Below are 18,973 nucleotides of genomic sequence, written 5' to 3'. Positions count from 1 at the left end.
AAGAGCGTGGACCACCCTTAAAATTCCAGCCCCAGCTGATAAGAGCATCAATTCAGAGGTCATCCCCCAAAGCAGTGTTCCTGTGCGCACTGCACATTGCTATTTAGGCACGACTCACCTTTTGGACAAGCAAGGTCAATAAACATATCCCTGCCTGACAGGGCCACTGCCTTTTCACAACTCACATTTAGCTACCACTAAAGCTTTTGGTTGTCTTTTTTTCATATGCTAATGTTGAGGTGAGGAAGGGAAGGAAAAATAAGTAGCATAAAAAGTTCTCTAACTTCATACCTGACAAAACCAGCTCTACATACTGTATAACGATATACAACATACACACCCAAATCCTTCTATGTTCTTTTTAACTCTTTGGAAAGCGAATAACCAGCATAGCTGAGCAGGAAGAAAGCCAATTTATTTCAGCATAGAAGGTCTGCAATTCATTCCATGTGCACTAAGAGTTATGCAGTTATTGCTCTATTAGGCAAGACTGGATTGATCATTAACCCTCACCCTGAGTGCTGGGAGTCTGGGTTCCCAACATTGCCAAGAAGGACTTCCTAAGCCAAGAGTATCAAAACAATTAAAAGAAAAAAAGCCTCATGAATAATTTCTGGTAAAAGACGTGACCTTTGAGAAACATGGAAGTTCCTCAGTTCTTCATATTACCACTGCTTTGTGAATGGAGGCCAGCCTTTGCTCTCTGCACTAGAATGATGTATTATTTAGAATAACACTTTGGAGATAAATTAAGGTAAGAATAGATGATCCAGCTGATCGAATCAAAGAAAAGGAGAAACATGAACCCCTTGCACAAGGATGCTCTGAAACTGGAATCCTCTAACTGCTATGCGAATCACCCAGAATTTGTTTTACGACCTGTAGTTTAGTAAGAATTAAAGTTCTTTTCCTTGGGTAGTAGCCTTCAAAGCGAAAGCAAAACACGACAGGATTCAAGTGTGGACCATTTCTGCACCAGCCCACCAGATTCTGGTTTGTCTACTTCACTTCAATGATATATAATAAATGCTGCTGACAGCATTACTCTGAGTTCAGCAGTATTTTCAAAGCTGTCACGTTCCATCAATCAAGTTTCCTTGGGAGCAGATGATACCAACGTAGGGGCCTTCCATTCTCATACTTCAGCTACCTTCTTTCCTTTACTTCCTCTGAATAAAAAAAATATTGTTCTGTTTACTCTAACATGCTACAATATGTGCATACATAACTGTAGGTGACGCGTGAGTTACTTCAAGATGTGCTTTTTCATTGAAGTGCGCTTTTACTTTTACAAATTCTACATCAAGGTGGAAGGAAGGAAGGCTGCAGAGTGCTCATACGCTGAAGCTGAAGGAGCTTTTCCTGAATGAAGTTAAGATGTTTGTTCCAATGTCCTGTGGACAAACTACTCTATCCCATGCACTCCGGCCTGAGCCAGTATTAAACATTCCAGAAACTTGTTGATTTGTTCGGATAGTTAATGGCAAGACTGATAGCAGCAATGTTTTTCAGGGCCTAGAAGAGAGAAGTAGAAACAAAGTCACATCAAAGATTCTCCTCAGTCCAAAACTGTAAAGCTATCCTTATGAAATTAAACAGAAATAGATAAATAACCGTCCTGTTTCTGCCTGGTTATCTCCTGGTAGTGCAGCAATTGTCACGCATCCAGGCAGTTTCAGCAAGGCAACTGCACTTCCCGTTGCTGAAAGATCATTCCCCTTCCCCGTTTCCATGTTTTGGCAGTTGAGAGGTCAATTCAGTAAGAGAGACACACCAGATTACACCCAACAGCCAGTTTGTAGCATGTCATCTGACTACTAGAGGAGAACAGCACTTGTACATAGTTCATTCACAAGTTTCAGACGCCTGTCATGGTATTGTAAAGCCCAAGTACGTTTGTATCTATAGTATAAAACTCCACTGGACCATTAGGAATCGTTCATTATCTCTGTCTGCCAGGAAAGTATTACAAAACCACACATCTCTGGGGTTGTGCAATCTTATTACCTGTGCTGTGCAGCGATGCAGATGATCTTCAGTATTTAAGGCAAGCAAATACTCCTGTAGAGATCCAAGCTCCTGCAGCCAGAAAGCATTCAATGAACACCAACGTCAACATTAAAATGCTGATCATTATAGCAGTCCCTAAGAATCAAAGGTACCAGAACCACACACGAGACACTCCTGGACACAGTTTGTGACCACAGAAATCCGTTCATTACAGACTGTTCATCTGCAATGTTCCAAATCAACTCAAGCAGAACCACATACAAATACCTTTAAATTAATTATTAAATCAGCATTCCTCTCAGAATAAAGAGTGGCTTTAGGACCTACTGCCTCAATCACACAAGGAAGAGCCATGACTGACTTAAGGTCCCATGATCGATAAGGCAACAGTATGCCCCTCTATTAGAGTTTGCTACCAGACTCCACCAGAGAAAGTTGTTAATGTTTCTGAAGCATTTAATGTTTCTAAAGCTCTGATGAACTTCGCCAAGATAAAGGAACGCTACATTTACTTTAACACTGAACTGCGTATCATCCCCAGCACTGGAATGTAGGAATACTGCTTACGGTAACTCTGTTTTCTGTAACAAAGAAGAGTTCTGCAAGCGCACGATGAAGAGGAAGGAGAATACCAGGCTTGGTCATGTCATGACACAAGTTGTTTTCCATATGGGTGAAAAGCTGCCAAAGTGGCTTCAACAAGGTGAGGTCACAGTCCCTGAAAAAAATGTAATTTAAATGAAATGGTGAGTAAGCATGATCTTACACCTTTTTGGGGAGGGGGGAAGGGGGACCAAAACCAAAAAAACCACCCACAAAACCCCTGAAAAAATTTAAGGGAACGAAACCATACATCTAACTGTCAAAACTGTATAAGTGAAGGAAGAAACACAAGAAGTATTTTAAAATCTAAATTCAGTCAGGTGTTTCAGCACAATGAATTTTATTCCGAATCAGTGAAATGGAAAAAACCTTATACCCATGAATACGTCTAAATGAATTTTCTGAAACTTGAGTGGCGTCCTGAAATGAGGACTTAAAAATAACTATATACATCACTTTGCTAAATGCTCTGGCTCCACTGCTTGAAATTATACAATACGGAACTACAGTACTGATGCCCTTGTATAGGGCATACAGACAAAAATTAATATATAGCTTTACAAACAGTTCCAACCCTGCCTCCTTCCCATTCCTGAGCTAAAGCTAGCTAACCCAGATTTCACTTATCATACAGACAGGATGACAAATATCGTTCAGTCGGAAGGAAACTCAATTTCAGAACCTATCATCAGATTAACACAAGAAAAATATTAAATATTATAAGCACAACAGAGACTTGATCTTTCAGCAATTAAATTTGTTGTCCACATGACAAAGCAGACATTGTCTGATGAAAAAAAAACTAAGAGAAATTGAAAAAATAATATATCTGTGATTATAAGTAATACCAAAATCAGTTTTTCAGACTTGGATGCAGATCGGTGTATCTAAAATTTACAAAGTCAAGCAATAGTTCTATGTAATTGTCCACTTTTATTACTACATATGAATATACTTTTTGGCTTCTCTTTATCAAAGTAAGCTAGTAGGATGCTGTTATTTTCATGATTTTGCTTGTTCTGAACTAAAAGGACATAACTGTGATAAGTGTCAGAGTTCCTGCATTGTTGTCTTTGTTTCCAGCATTCCTACCGAGTTGATGTGACTATACACGCTTGCAAAACACTATAAAAGCTCAACGTTTTTTTGAATGCATATTTTCTTAAGAAATGTCCATGCCATACATACCTAAGCATTAGCATACCTATCCCTTCTAAAATTCAATCACAGTCTTAGTGGTACAACTAAAAAAGTTATTTATTTTATAGAGAATCAGATCATCATTTCACCAGTTTATTATTCCATCCTCACCTTAGTTCTGAAGTATGACTAATACAGAGAGAATAAATTTCTAGAAAATTAATTTCAATCTCTTCCTCATCCTGTTATGGGGTGATTTTTTTTTCTTTACAACAATATTTGAATTCACTGGACCTTTTTTAAAAGCCAAGAAAGAAAACGTTTTTTAAAAAACCCCTTATAACCAGTTTCTGCTATCACGGCAGTGTGACTTGTATCCGAAATGCAAATTAAGAATACCCACTTCAAATCATGGTTTTCTGGCTTTGAAATAATATCAGCTTAGTCACTTTTTCTTCTCCTGTCCTTTGTCTTTTAGTGTACAACTTAGAACAGTGCACTTACCTCTGGGCCCTGCACTGCACTATCTTCAAGAGCAAGTGAATAGCCTTCAACCGCTGGTGACCAGTCTGACGGCACGCTATCCCCACCTGCCACTCCCAGATTTTGGCCAGTGGGAGGTGAGGAACTACCCTTTCCTCAGAAAGCATCTGCTTTAGAATTTCAAACCCTGCGAAAAAAAAAATCTGAATAGATCTTACTTTTGTAGGGACCCATTCTGTTCATATATTCACTTTTCCCTTTTCCATATACTAAGTATCACTCTGGCAAGCAAGAAATAATCAAAGAAAAACACCAAACAAAAATCTGAGATAAGTCTAGATTACATCCTGACACCAGAAGTCTTTTCTGGGGCAAAACTTAAATAAAAATTAGAAAGAATCCTAACTGAAATTAAAGTTTTGCCCCAATAAGGCAAACAAAACACAGGTCCTCACTATTATGTGGTATGCAGTAGTTTTGCTGATTGGAAATCATCCACCAGCCTCAATTTTATTAAAAATATTTAATCTCTAAAATAAACTAACAAAACCTTTCATGCTATATCTAGAAGTTAGATCCAGAACCAGCCTATTTTAAACACAATTACAATTATTTCTGTTTCTAATTACAGCGCCTTGAAGTGTTTACTAAATCCTGTGCGTAATTATTGTCATATAATGAGACTTTGAATGCGAATAACATTATCATCATCATCGTTATTTCCAAGTCTCCGTGAAGATTTGGTATTTCTAGCATAAAGTCACAGCAAGTAAGAGACATTAGTCAAGTTTCAACTTGGCCAAAACTAATCACATCATTTCCAAAACATTGCAGAAAGCAAATTCTGAGTCAAAAAAAAAGGGATAACCTCAAGTCTGCCAAAGCTCGGCAAAGTAACTCCAAAAAGTCCTTTCCAACACACTCTGAGCAGTGCCTACCTGTCTGAAACCTTCCAAGATGACCTGCTGTCACTGTAAACTTGTAGCCCCACTCGGTGTTACTCATGTCAGAAGTAAATCGGTAATAGAGCGTGTCTCCTGTGTACAAGGGAAGGAAGAAAATCCGCATTACTACCTTCTGAGTTAGTTTGGCTATCACAAATACAGCTCAAATGAAAAGACTGTCATAAATTAATCCAAGATACCGTCATTCAAGAGATGCGACCTTTTACTTTTTGGTAATTGTGAAATGCTCAGAACAGTACGATAAACAGAACGGCTTCCACTGTATAAAGATACTCACAAGGATAACGTCGCTTACATTTTTGTCACTTACATAGAAGGGGGAGTTAAAGAAACTCTATACTGTACACAATTAAACTTCACTTTTCCAATTGTGTTATGGATCAGTTATGATTTATGAAAAAAGAACCTCCGCATAGGCAGCCAAGTTCACAGTCCATTAAACAAAAGGTTAAAAAAGTGAAAGTAAAGTTGCACTGATTTTACATGTCAGAAAATTAAATCATACTCTTCCACTCTAGGAAACAAAACTGTTAAACTTAATGACTTAAAAGTGGGAGAATGATCAAAATGTTTGACTATTTTACAATCAGGCAGTAGAATAGTAGAATCAAGAAGTTCTTGTCATTGTAGCATCTACAGATTCACAGAGACAAACAGTGGCAGTTAGCTGTAATGCTAAACAAAACATATCCTTACCTACTGTGCTCTGTAATATTAGATCTGGTTAAAATTAAAAAAAAAATATTCGGCAAAATTTCCTTCTATTCCATGAAAAATCCTGTCACCCTGGGGCAAACATGCTAGTTTTCATTGGGAAGCAGAATTTTCAAAGTTTCACAAAGAAGAAAAACGTTTGAAAACATTTTTTAGGATTTAAAAAGTAAAATAAATATTGAAAAACCTGTTCCCTTTTCATCATGAAACGGAGCCATTACTTTCTCCTACTCCTAGAAGTCTTGAGAAAGCCCTGCCATCAAATGAAAAGCCCAGAAGCTTTCAAATGCCTGGTTTCAGCTAAAGCCTGCCGAGTGAAATCAAGAGCCATAGCCTAGACAGTCTTGGCTGGAAATGAAGTTTCACAAGGTGAAACTCAAGTTTCACAGCCAAGGCTGCTCCAAAACAACGGGCCTCAAAGTTCAGTTTCTTGGCAAACCTCTGCAACTATTTAGGAGGAAAAGGAGGACAGAAAGAAGTACATAAAAATCCAAAAATATTTCTAGAGAGCACACATTTGTTTTTAACTAGCAACTTGTAACCCTTTTTTTTTTTTGCTAATAAAGTTCCTAAATCTATTTACAGCTACTGACAGTACTCGAAGTCAAAAGTTTCCTGCAATGCCATGGCGCTCAGGCGGTTAAAACAACCTAAGAAGCATGGGGCCATGTAGTCCTTCAGCTCACTGGCATTTGCTACTGCATTATCAAAAATGTGCTTAGAGAATATAGGCTGAAGTTGTCAGTCAAATGACTGATTTTTTCCAGCTATGCTCTGTGGCAACAACTGGAGACAAGGCATTGGCACACACTCTTTATTTGCTCTAAGCACTAGTATAGCACAGAGACAACAGATAGGCTTATCTTGGGTTTTTGTTGGGTTTTTTTTTTTTGGTTTTTGTTTTTTTTTTTTTAAATGTGCTTCCTGTGGAAAGTAAGACAAGGCAGAAACAATGTAAGTGAATATTGTGCAGAACAAGGACTGTGCTGGAACAGAATCAAGATCAAAATTCATTTCCAGTAGCTAAGTGCATGCTTTGACTGAGGTGTGGAAAAAAAAAGGTCAAGTAGCAGAACAACAGATAAGCCTACTTTTAAGAAACAAATGCAAGAGCAGCACGTCAGAGCAAATAGACTGGAACAAGAAAAGGAGGGTTTCTCCCCCCCCCCTCCATCTCAGGAACATCCACATTTAACTCTCATCTTTCACTAGTTTCTCTCAAGAGTCCCAGACACCAGTAACTCCCCACACATTTGCACTTTGAAACACTGCATATTCACCTGGAAGCTCAAAATCATTCCATTTCTGTGGAGACCCACTGAAGCTGTGCCGATCCTGCTGGAAATCACTGCTGCTGGACATGAGCAACTCATCACAGCCTTCTTCTGTATTACACTGGGAGTCAAACTTGATTGAGAGGTAGATAGCACCAGGAATGTGAACTTTATCCTGAGAAATAAATATGTGAATTTTGTGTACCGTATACCGTGCTACCAAAAAGCTACTTAACTGTCACCGTACAAACAAGGGAGATATAACAGATATAACAGATAATACAGCAACCCCATGGGAAAAAACTTTGTTATTTTTATCAGAAGCTAATTTAATAAATGTAAAGCATGGCCTATGGCTTGCATTAGCTGTTAAGAGTGTAAAAATTAATTGCTAGCAAAGCTTTGCTTTTTAAAAGCAGTAATCATTGCTGATATTGATCTCATCGCCATATCCTAAAAGTTTATACACATTTAAGAAGAAAATCAGAAGAGTAAAGCTGTGGGGGGGTGGGGGTGGGGAATCTCAAGACTGCCCAGAGGCAATAATTACTACCAAAATATATTAGAAAAATGCTTTCAAACTATACCAAGAAAAGAAAATCAGAAGCTGCTTGTGTCAGAAGATAGTCTAAAAGGAGGAAGACAAGACAGGCAGACTCTACTCCTTGCGTCTAACAGCACAAGGAAGTAACAGGCCAAGCAAAACAGACCTTTGGATGAAAGGGTCAAAGTATTTGCTCATTAAGGCCCTGAAACCATTTAAGTATACAATCTGCTTTGAACACACGCATAGGAAAACGATTGAAGTTACACACTTTTCACATAATTGAATCAGGACTACATTAGAGTGCCTTATTGAACATATTTCTTTACAGCGCAAGGCTTCAGCCATTTGGCATCAGCCTCTTCAAAAGCAAGACTGAACAGGTATTTCAGAGCTACTTCAAGCACAGAAGTGCCACGGGGATACACATGGAACACGGTGAGACTTCTGCTCCAGCCACCTTGACCTTTTTCAACTAGTCTTCAAATCACACAAATCTGCTGCACTGCAATACATGTATAGCTTACCTCAAAATTAGTATTGTTGTTGTAAGGATGTTTAGATTCACGCATCTGGACTGCCATTCCGGGTTCCTCCATGAACTGGCAAGCTGTCAGTGCCATTGTTCCTAGCATGCTCTCACTGCACCCATGCAGTACTTTCTGTAGAATCTGGGGAGAAGCAACACGTCATGTACATACCATTTGCTATCAAAACAACATTTGCAAACTTGCATGCTGATGACCGAGTCATTTCTAGCCACACATTTTGGAAAAGAGAATTGAGCTACTAACAAGAAACTAGACAAATGCACAAATGATGTCTGCAAGTGTCATCTCCGTAAGATGTCCTCTGTTTCAGATCTTCCAGTCTTTATCTGATAAAAAGAATGCCAGCTATTAGCTACATCTCTTTCCACAAATGCTAGAATCAAGGTTAATCCATAAGGTAATTAACAGTAAACTAAAGCTGTAAGCAAGGAAGATAAACAAGTCTGTTAATATACTAAACAGACACCTTTACCTTCTATGCCTACAGGTTTCGATTTGAACAGAACATGTCATGTTTTAGCCTTCAAAAGGTACAACTCCATGTATAAAAAGGAACAATTAAGTATCAGTTAAGCGGCTGCAGTGTTTGAAAGCACTGGATGCATGAGCTCTGTCTTTAAAAATACAAATAAGTGTCATTTAATTTATCAGGACACACTAAATGATAATTCAGAACAACCCTTAGTCTCAATTTTTTTCTTAATTTACAAAAGTGCACAAAAGCTCTTCACGAGGAGCCCTGCTACTCGAGGCCGTTTACAGGTCATTATAGCAACATATTACATCTCTTCATCTGCAATTTTCTCACTCCTCCTATGTAACGCAAGCTCAGACCAAAAGGTTCATCTCCGCATCAGCCAGAAACGGATTTCTTGGGGAAGGGAGATTAAAAACCAAAAGGCAGTATGCAGCATAGTTCCCTGAATGCATTCTTTGCCTCCACACACTTGCAGAATAGTCCAAGACAAAGGCTATGTCTTTGTATTTAATATGCTTTAGGAGATTTTTATTACATCAGTTCATCCTGTCCTTTTCTGAACCTACATAAACACCCTGTGGCAACAATCTCAATGGCATACTGTGTCCAGAACCAGTTCTTTCGGTTTGTTTTGGACCTGCTACTTACTACCTTAATCCGACACTCCTTTGTTTTCTTACTGGGAGGGACAGTGAATAATACTTGCTGTTTAACTCCTCTATGCTGCTTACTGTTTTAAAACTACAGAGAAGGAGGCACAGATTTTTTCATTACTCCTCCTCCCTCCATGCCCACCCCCCAGGGCAAAGATCCGGGATGAAGAAAACTAGTTGGTTCCTCATACTGAAGTTATTACATGGTTATAATAATTCCTGCCACTCTTCTCCAGACCTCTTCCAGTTGTACTGCATCTTTCCTTTTTTTTTTTTTTTTTTTTAAAATGAGATGAGGGAGTCTGGTCACGTGCTGTAGTCCAGATGAGAGCACACTCTTGGTTCAGCGGCATACCGATGCCTTCTGTTTTATTTTTAATTCCTTCTTTCAAGATTTCCAGCATTTGATTTGCTTTGACTGCTGTGAAGCATTGAGTTGACATTTTCATTGCAACATTCTATTATAATCCCAAGATCACTTCCACCACGGTAACAGCCAGCTCAATGGAGTAGCAGGTATTACAATACACACGTTGAGATCTAACAAAAAGCAGCTCTCAAAATGGGACTGCCTATTTTACCAATTTCTCTGTAAGATTTATTTTCCCATATAGCTCTTTCGTAACTGAAATTGTCTCCACGGAGCCAGTTTTCCCATTTTCTGTTAACAAAAGCAGTACATTAACACACTGACAGATTCCAACTGCTTCTTCAGAACTGATTTAAATTTTGGAGTTTCAATTTAGTTAAAAAAGGAACAGCAAGTCTTTTTGTTAGTCAGAGTCTCATGGCATGTAGGCACAGGGCTTATTCGCATGCATAAGTGAAATCCACTTACTTTTTCCCATAACTGCTTTTCCTCTAGCTGCATAAGCATGTCCAGTATGTACGTCATATGGGCTGGGCCACTAAGATCTAGGATTTCCTCATTTATTGCCACATCATCTGGCCACTCAGCTAACAACGACGCCAGCACATGCCTGGCATAAAGAACAGCAGTTGCTTCATTTACACGATACAGGTAGTCCCTCACAGCCTTTTTACTTCTTGAGTCCAGCTCCTTGTGCAAGAGTATTGAACTCTTAGTGCGACGTTGCTTGGCATAACTAAGCTGTAGATCACTCTCTGTATTGGTTATAAGTTTCTGGGCGACCGGATTGGTTTCTTCTGTTGCTTTATCACAGAGTGCAGGCTTTGACTGCAGAAAGAGAAATGCAAGTTTGAAAATAGGCTCTCAACAGTTTACTTCCTTCTGTTTCAATATCTGACCAGTCCATTGGACAGAAAGCTGAGCTTACAAATCATAGAATAGGTTGGGTTGGAAGAGACATTTAAAGGCCATCTAATCAAACCCCCCAAAATGAATTTCTCTCTTACATACTGAAAATCAGATGCATCAAAGAATACAAGAGTGTGATCTCTCATGCACCTATGGGGACAGAATTCCTCAAAGACTGTTTATGTCAGATTTCACTGCACACTGATGCATTCATGACTGTACATATGAGCAGAAACAGCAGTTAGATTTCTAACCTGAAGCATTAATTTAAGCTGACCTACAGAAGTAAAGCAACAAAGTGCCACGCTATTTGTGACACAGAATGAGGCAAGCTGGAAGGGACCTTTGGAGATCATTTGGTCCAAATCTGGCTTAAAGCTGAGCCAATTTCAAACTCAAGGCCTTGTCCAGTTAAGTTTGGAGAATTTCCAGGGGTAGGTATTTTACAGCCTCTGTATAAGCTGTTGTAAGGCCTATTTTTTTTTTTTTTCTTATAATTACGTGAAGCTACTTCAGGAAGCCCTTGATCCAGTTTGCTATGCCAACTGATAGACAACTGTGCTGGTGAGACCAGACAGCCAGGAATCAGCACCCAGAATAAAGCAAAGAGCTGTGGAACCATGCTGTTGAATGGAAAACATCAAGCTTGCAAGTGCAGTGCCTACTTTACAAGACAAATTCATTGCTTCCTTGTTCTGCTGAAGTTACTGTACGATAACAATAGTATGGTAAAACAGTAACACTTACGGCATAAGCTTACAGTAATTAGATACAATCTCTCTTGTATAAGGAGAGGAAATTACAGCATGCAATCACAATTTGTTCTCCTGATCCGAGAATCAAGCTCTCTTACCTCCTTAAGGAAGAAATTACGAGGAAGAAATACTTGGTCTTCTTGTACCTGCTCATTCATTTTGACAGAAAATATTAACAACAGATAATTTCAGATGTCAAAAAAACCCAACTCAGGTTTGAAGTTACTAAACAAAACCAAAGTTATTCAATGCCTAATTCTTTCACAACTACTTCTTTTTGTGGAGACGTACATACCAAACAGGGTAAGATGATCATATCTGTATCTACTGCTTTTGAACTCTGCTCCTCCAACTTCAAACGCTTGCTGGGTTGCCACTTCTGAGCCAGTGTTCGGATCCTCTCATCTGTTGTAATTACATCTCCATCAAACCTTAAAAGAGGCAAAAGAAAAAAATACACAAACATGTTTTGAAAGTAATGCAAACTAAATTAGTGCAATTAAATGCAAATTAATCTTCCCACCTTCTGTTTTAGAAAGATTCATTAAACTCTACCTATTTTTACCATATTATGTTAACTAGCTTCCCTGTTCTAACACGTAAAAGGTTTTACATGTTATAAAATTGCTCATCTCTGAGGACATGGTGGCTCCATGACATGCTTTAATTACTAGAAGCCACATGTAAGCTCTCCATTCTTCTTCACACAGGAGTTACCATACTGAAAAGAACGTGCAACGTATTTCAGAAGATGGTGACTTTTTTCTGTAAATGCAGCTTAGGAGTTTATTTCCTTACCTTTTCACACAGGAAAATCAAATCCTATCCTTGGAACAATTTCTATTAGACAGTCTCACACTAGCTTCTGTGAAGAAAACCAGCTCTATCCTGGCTGAAACCAGGACAGGCACCTACTAGATTTTAGGTTATTACTCACACCTACTAACCTTGGTTTTCTGCTGGACCCAGACTTTTACATACATCTTACCTCTTTTGAACTTCCAGGAAAAAAGAATCTGTTCTTTTCATTTGCAGCTCATACATGGCTCGAAGAATATGGAGAGGTGCATTAAGCGCATCATGTGTCATCTGGGCAAGGAGAATTAACAAAAAAAGACATTACAGAGGAAAAAGAAAGATAAGTGCCTTTAAGGATGACCTAGGTATTATTTTCCCACCTATCACAGAAGTAGAGAATTAATGAGCTTAATATCTGGATTAGTAAAAATGAAAAAAGAATTTAAATGTAAAAAGCTTTACAATGACTTTGTAGCGTTCATTACTGTAGTCCCAGTATGAAGTTCTATTTCTTTTAGATAACGATACATTGAAATTATAAACCCATATTCTGTAAGTTTAGAAGAAAATAAGTCCTATAAGCTATCAAATATTTTATGCAACCAGCAAATTCACAGTAATTTCAGAAGAGATAAAAACAAGTACCAAGAAGCATATTTTGGTGGCTTCATCCAAACCCTCCAGTGGATCAAGTTTGTTCTGCTCTACATCAACAGGACCAACAATGAGTTGCTCCACATCTTGATCTTGTTCCCTTTCTTCCAGTTCAGTATCCTCACGTTCAGCCAGGGAACTGATTTCTTTTTTTGAGGAATACAGCATTATTGACAAAATCTAAACAGAAAAAAGGTGGCATATGGTGTGACAGCTGTAGATATTATTAGTGTATCTGCAGTCAGCATTTTATAAGAACATTGTAAGACTTGGACAATGCTTAACACATGCTATTCTAAAAAGAAGCAGCACCTAAAAAAAAGAAAAAAACAAAACAGCCCAAAACACAAAACCAAACCATTTCCCTCATGTGCTGGTTTTGGCTGGAATAGAGTTAATTTTTCTTCAGAGAAGCTAGTATGGGGCTATGGTTTTGATTTGTGCTGAAAACAGTGTTGATAACACAGGGATGTTTTCATTATCGCTGAGCAGTGCTTACACACAGTCAAGGCCTTTTCTGCGTCTCACTTCACCTTGCCAGCGGGGAGGCTGGGGGTGCACGAGAAGTTGGGAGGGGACACAGCTGGGACAGCTGACCCCAACTGCCCAAAGGGATATCCCATACCATACGACGTCATGCTCAGCATATAAAGCTGGGGGAAAAAGGAAGAGGGGTTGTTCGGAGTTAGGGTATTTGTCCTCCCAAGTTACCATTACGCATGATGGAGCCCTGCTTTCCTGGAGATGGCTGAGCACCTGCTGGCCAAAGGGAAGTTGTGAATGAATCCCTTGTTTTGCTTTGCTTGCATGTGTGGCTTTTGCTTTACCTACTGAACTGTCTTTATCTCAACCCACAAGTTTTCTCATTTTTGCTCTTCCAATTCTCTCCCCCGTCCTACTGGAGGGAGGGAGGGGCTCTGTGGGACTTAGTTGCCAGCTGAGGTTAAACCACAACACAACGTCATAAATGAGTTACAACTTCCATACTGCTACAAAGGCAACTTAAGTGATTAGCCAAAAGTGTAAAAAATTGAGAAAATAATTATTTAACCATTTCAGTACATCAAACGTTTGAGGATTCTTAGACAAGGACAGAGCAGAGGTGACTATCACCAAAAAGCCAGCGATGCCCCTACACACTCTTCTCCTTTGAAAACATACTTTTGGCTTCAGCACAGCCAACAACACTAGCACTCATAACAGGAAGAAAATAATGTCACACAATTCCTTGATCCTCCAATTTGTGTCAGCCTCTGAGGAGTAACACGGGCAGAGCTACGGCGAGACATTACAGTGCTTGGGGCAGACCATTTGGTACGGTGCTGCCCAAAAGGGAGGAAGGTGGGACACCTCCGAGTCAGGGCTGGGTCTCTGGCTGTAGGTCAGGAGGCAGCAAGATCCCACAGTCCAGATCTGACTCTGCAGTATTTCTAATCAACCACTTTCAGAGGAATTCCATTATTTTCTCTCTCATTGTTGCCACAGTCCTAAGTATGAATTAACACAACTCTTGCCTAAGATAAAACATAACTAACAGTTGAACCACACTTATCTTCCAGCAATTAATGAACATTCAGAAAGACTGTGCCCACATACATATTGATCTCCCCATACTGCACTGTGGTAACACTCGCATTACTCACCGACATGTACAAAGTAATGTTTTTCTTTGAGATTAATTATTGTTTTTTAAATTGAAGAATGGAATTTTCAAGAACAGTCTAAATAAAATTCATAAAAGAAACCAAGTAGGTGATTAATGCCTCATCTTGCAAATTTCTTTCAAATACAATCAGATTAATTAAAAGCAGCGCCTGCTTTAAAGAAGCTAGACTATTATCTACATAATTATGATGGACAGAGAAAGGCAGATGCAGGGATACAGTTAAGTGAACTTTTTTTATAAAGACGAATTAGAAATACTCTTGAGACTTTCTTCACAAGAGGGAAGTGCAATGCCATAACCTTTCATCCCCCTGTGTGAAGCCTGACTTTTTACATAACATAACTTATTTTTCTACCTCCAAGTCTCTGAGAAGCCAGGTCTTACTGAAGCCAGTTCCTTTGCTACATTTCTTCACTAGAAGCTTGAGCAAACCAGACTGGAGAAAGGCAGCTTGGATCTCCTTAAAACCATGAATCTATACACACAAGCAGACAGACAGACACAAATAAATAAATAAATAAAAAGGGAACAATGCATCACAATGTTTGCATGGCCTTATCACATGGCCTCACAGAAAATTCCTGCTCAGATGAACTATGGTAGGAATTATTTTTTTCTTTCATTCCCCTAAAAAAACCCACCCCAAAATATAGACCTCCAAATACCTTAAGAGTATCATCTATGACATACAGAGTAGGACCTAGATGTTTGTTTTGCTCTGACAGTCCAAAAAACACACAAATTCCCTCTGCAAATATTTCAGCTGTAAGAAAAGGCTAAGAAAGCTTCACTCCATGAAGTGTTATCCTGATAAATTTCTTCTTCAGCTTTCATGAATGGTCCAGCCCCGCAAAGGAAAAGCAATCCAACTTTCAACTCAGACTCAAAAATGCTACTTAGAGCCTAGCAACATTTTCAGCCAACTGCGAGAGAAACGAATGAACTTGTGTTAGTTTCTTGATGTGCTTAGTCAATACTTAAGTTCCTGTTGCGCAAGACAGAATACAAACTTTTATTTATCTATTCTATATTCTACGTGTCAGGCAAAAGATACCTTAAGCGTTCTGTAAAGCCCCTTTAGAGCGAGTGACAAGACCCAAGTTGCTTCCACTGCCTCAGCATAGCTACTGTCCATGCTGGTTTGCAGAAGGTGCGTGGATATAAGAGCAAAGTGCTGGAGATACTGTCTCAGCTGGGTCTGGGAATCACTGCCTTCTTGTCCACACTTCTGAATCAACTGATAGTCTTTCACTGTAAGAGAGAAAAAAAACATAATTCACTAGGTTCATCCTAAAAAGTTGTGAAATCATCTCCTACCAGTAGATATGAGTAGGCTGAGACATGAACATGATCCATACGTGAAGTACATTCCAATACCACAGTCACACAAAAAAGGTTATAGAAGAACTCCCTTATCTGCTTTTGCTGTGGCAAAATTATGCTCTTGTTCTGAAATTATCTCTCATTTCTTGACTATTCAATGAAATATTTCATTTTTCAGTGCAAGCTAAAAACCCCTTAGGTAACTTCTGGCAACAGCTGACTGCCTGCACATATTTGAACATCAACAGCATACAAAGCAGCACGTGTTGTATTTTACAATTAAAATGGGGAAAATTCTGACCTGCAATTGATATGATGAAATAAATCTTGCTGATCTTAACGTTTAAAATGTCAACAGTAAAAAAAAAAAGCTTTTATATTCACATCTTTCTTCAATATCAAAAGGCAGTTTAGTCTGTTGATTTTTCCAAGTCTCTTTTAAACAACTTCAATAGTCAAATCTTATGACAACCTTTGTTTTAGTTATTTCACAATATTAGGTCACGTATGCCAAAGCTGAAAGCCCCTGCTTCTAGAAAGCCAACCGATTTGTTACATGTTAAACGTTTAGCTTGACTGAACTTTTAAACAAGGTGAAATACAGGAAGAAAATTCTCCCTGGTACTATGAATGGGACTCAGGAAACAGCATCTAGCTTTGGGGTTTTGTTGTTGTTTTCTGGTAGGTTTTGTTGGTGTTTTTTGTTTGCTTGTTTTTTTAATAGCCTTTAGACACCATAAAAGACAACATATTCTACTGATACATTCTAGAATGGATTACCCTAAAATATCCAGACACATTTCCTGGAGGATACTCTATTTCATGCTGTGTAACTCTCTTTAGACTTCCGTCTCAAATTTTAGGGGCATCCAAACTATACTGAAAAGTTCTTTCAGACAGGACGAAAGCAGAGAAGATAAACTCCTGACATTTTATAAAGCACATGATTAAAGAAGTTAGGCCTGTCCTCATGGCATACTTTTTTACAGGACTAGGAAAAAGTCAGACAACACGGCATCATTTCAGAAGCACCCAGACAATAACGGGTATGTTTGTGTTTGTTCTTAGTCTTCATCTGCTAGTAGGTAGCACATCTTTCCCACAGATGGAAATAGGCACTTCATAAAAATGCAGAGTGTTTCTGGAGCAACAAAATGGACCATCCCAAAAATATTCAGGCTCCTTTATGTAGCAGCACCTAACTACACAGAGGCAGCACGTGCATTTTTTAAATTTGCATTTGTTTTAAAACATTAAGCACATGTCTGTAAAGGAGAAGACACAAGCAGTAAACAAATCTCAAAATAGAAACAACTGCTTAAAAGCCCATTTCGGAGATTTCTCAATTAACAAAAGAGTCAACAGTTTCCTAAACCCTTTTCTGAAGAGTTTTAAAAAGAAAATGAGTTTCTACAATCTTTACTGCAGAAACTTCACAGTTTGATTTAACCTACGAGCAGAAAATCAGGTGACTTACTAATAATGGAATTCAAACTCTGCAGACCTGCATAAAAGCAGTCTAGTCAAAATATGCTTTTGGGTATCCATAAGAAACTGTAAGGAAATACTCTGTGATTCTTTGATAAAGTAAAAATGTCACAGAACCTGTTTTTCTCTTGCGGGTTTTGATGTCTACAACAACTGCCCTATTTTTCTCCGTGAAATGCTTCAAGATGATCACATTATGAGGCTCATTAGCATTATCCACGTACACAGAACGAGTCCCCATACACAGCACCTGAAATTGCAGCAAAACTTTCAGTTATGATTTGGAATACTTTTTTGTAAATACACAGTCATCTTTTATAGTGGTTACATTACTGTAACTTACTGTATTTTTTAGCTGAACAATCTGCTCACTGCCAGGTATTTGCTGATCTTTAGAAAATGGCAGTTCACTTCTATAAAAAAATGCCTACAACCACCAACTTAATGCTACATAGGCAATATATCGGAGTTATTACTATCAAGAGCGAGACTGGATTGTTTCACTTGTATAAAAGACCCTTTTTGATACTCAAACATACTAAGCTGGTTTTCTTGTGTTAGTTGTAAGTAGCACTCAAAGAAACGCAAGGCAAAACCAGCTACATTATTCTTCATTAGATAAACATTAATTGTGCGCAAGTGGAAAGATGTGAACTCTGACATACACCGTGTTTTGACAGTTTATAATGGATGTCCCCAATTGATGAAATCCATAATATTTAGAAATAGAAACCTAAGAGCTCTAACCAATTTCGTGTCCTTTAGTATCAATAGGCCACTTACCTCAGGAAACCCAACCAGCACCAATAAAGTGAAGATATTGGTGTGCTTTAGCTGGAAGGGCAGTTGCTTAATGCAATGGTCAGTGAAAGCAGCGATCACATTATGCCACTGCGCAGAAGAGTTCAAAGATCGAAGAATATCTGCCATGGAGCTTGCCCAGTCCAGACCTACACGACTGGAAAGCAAGAGCAGTCTGTATTAGGAGGGCTGACTACAGACTTACCTGAAGCTATTTTTCCTCAAGACAGCGTATCGCTGTTAATCTGTCACAGCTATAGCTTTCATATCATTATATAACAATTTTTCCAAATATTCGGAACTTTCATTGTCAGCCAACACATGAATTCTGTTTTGTTTTTCATCACTACAGCATAAATACTACCCTGTTTTCTTAAAGGGTTTACAGTCCCCAATCAAAGTGTGCCTGAACATTGTTAATCTTTAATTCCTAATTTTAGTTTAGGGCTCAGAAGTTTCTCTTCGCACAACCGCGAATGGTTTATTTACCACGTATGTGACTACCTGCTCTCTCTCGCTTGGACTACACAAATAATCTAACAAGACTGGCCTCCGGGCTCTAAACTTAAGTCTTTGAGAAAATCCTTTCACTCAGCTGACCTTGTGGATATTCTGCCTTTAAATTTCATACACTTTTCTTACGGAAGAAAAGGCTTATGGAAGCCTTAAGAACTTACGGAAGCTCTTAAGGAAGAAAGGCTTACGGACCTTCCCTATAAAACATAGCTACAATGAAAAACAACACTGTCATATTTGCCGTTTCCAGTGTAGTGTTACGATACAAAAATATCTTT

General features: G+C 38.6%; 1 protein-coding gene across 1 annotated transcript in view; it reads right to left on the bottom strand.

Moving 5' to 3' along the window:
• Nucleotides 1-808: 808 nt before the first annotated feature.
• ZZEF1 (zinc finger, ZZ-type with EF-hand domain 1) overlaps nt 809-18,973 on the bottom strand; it is a gene marked incomplete at its 5' end in the record, with an annotated part of 53,387 nt that continues 35,222 nt past the window's right edge. The window contains 15 exons of the mRNA XM_010290860.1: nt 809-1,515; nt 2,008-2,079; nt 2,578-2,728; nt 4,258-4,423; nt 5,175-5,273; nt 7,196-7,364; nt 8,261-8,404; nt 10,254-10,613; nt 11,745-11,880; nt 12,438-12,538; nt 12,893-13,081; nt 14,923-15,042; nt 15,622-15,818; nt 17,496-17,628; nt 18,162-18,336. Of these exons, the coding sequence (XP_010289162.1) occupies nt 1,441-1,515; nt 2,008-2,079; nt 2,578-2,728; nt 4,258-4,423; nt 5,175-5,273; nt 7,196-7,364; nt 8,261-8,404; nt 10,254-10,613; nt 11,745-11,880; nt 12,438-12,538; nt 12,893-13,081; nt 14,923-15,042; nt 15,622-15,818; nt 17,496-17,628; nt 18,162-18,336 (2,287 nt within the window). The remainder of the gene's footprint in view (nt 1,516-2,007; nt 2,080-2,577; nt 2,729-4,257; nt 4,424-5,174; nt 5,274-7,195; nt 7,365-8,260; nt 8,405-10,253; nt 10,614-11,744; nt 11,881-12,437; nt 12,539-12,892; nt 13,082-14,922; nt 15,043-15,621; nt 15,819-17,495; nt 17,629-18,161; nt 18,337-18,973) is intronic.

This window comes from Phaethon lepturus, unplaced genomic scaffold (genome assembly GCF_000687285.1).
Source record: "Phaethon lepturus isolate BGI_N335 unplaced genomic scaffold, ASM68728v1 scaffold16017, whole genome shotgun sequence".
Classification (NCBI taxonomy): domain Eukaryota; kingdom Metazoa; phylum Chordata; class Aves; order Phaethontiformes; family Phaethontidae; genus Phaethon; species Phaethon lepturus.
The sequence above is the reverse complement of the archived record's forward strand: the minus strand, read 5'-3'. Positions and strand labels throughout refer to the sequence as shown.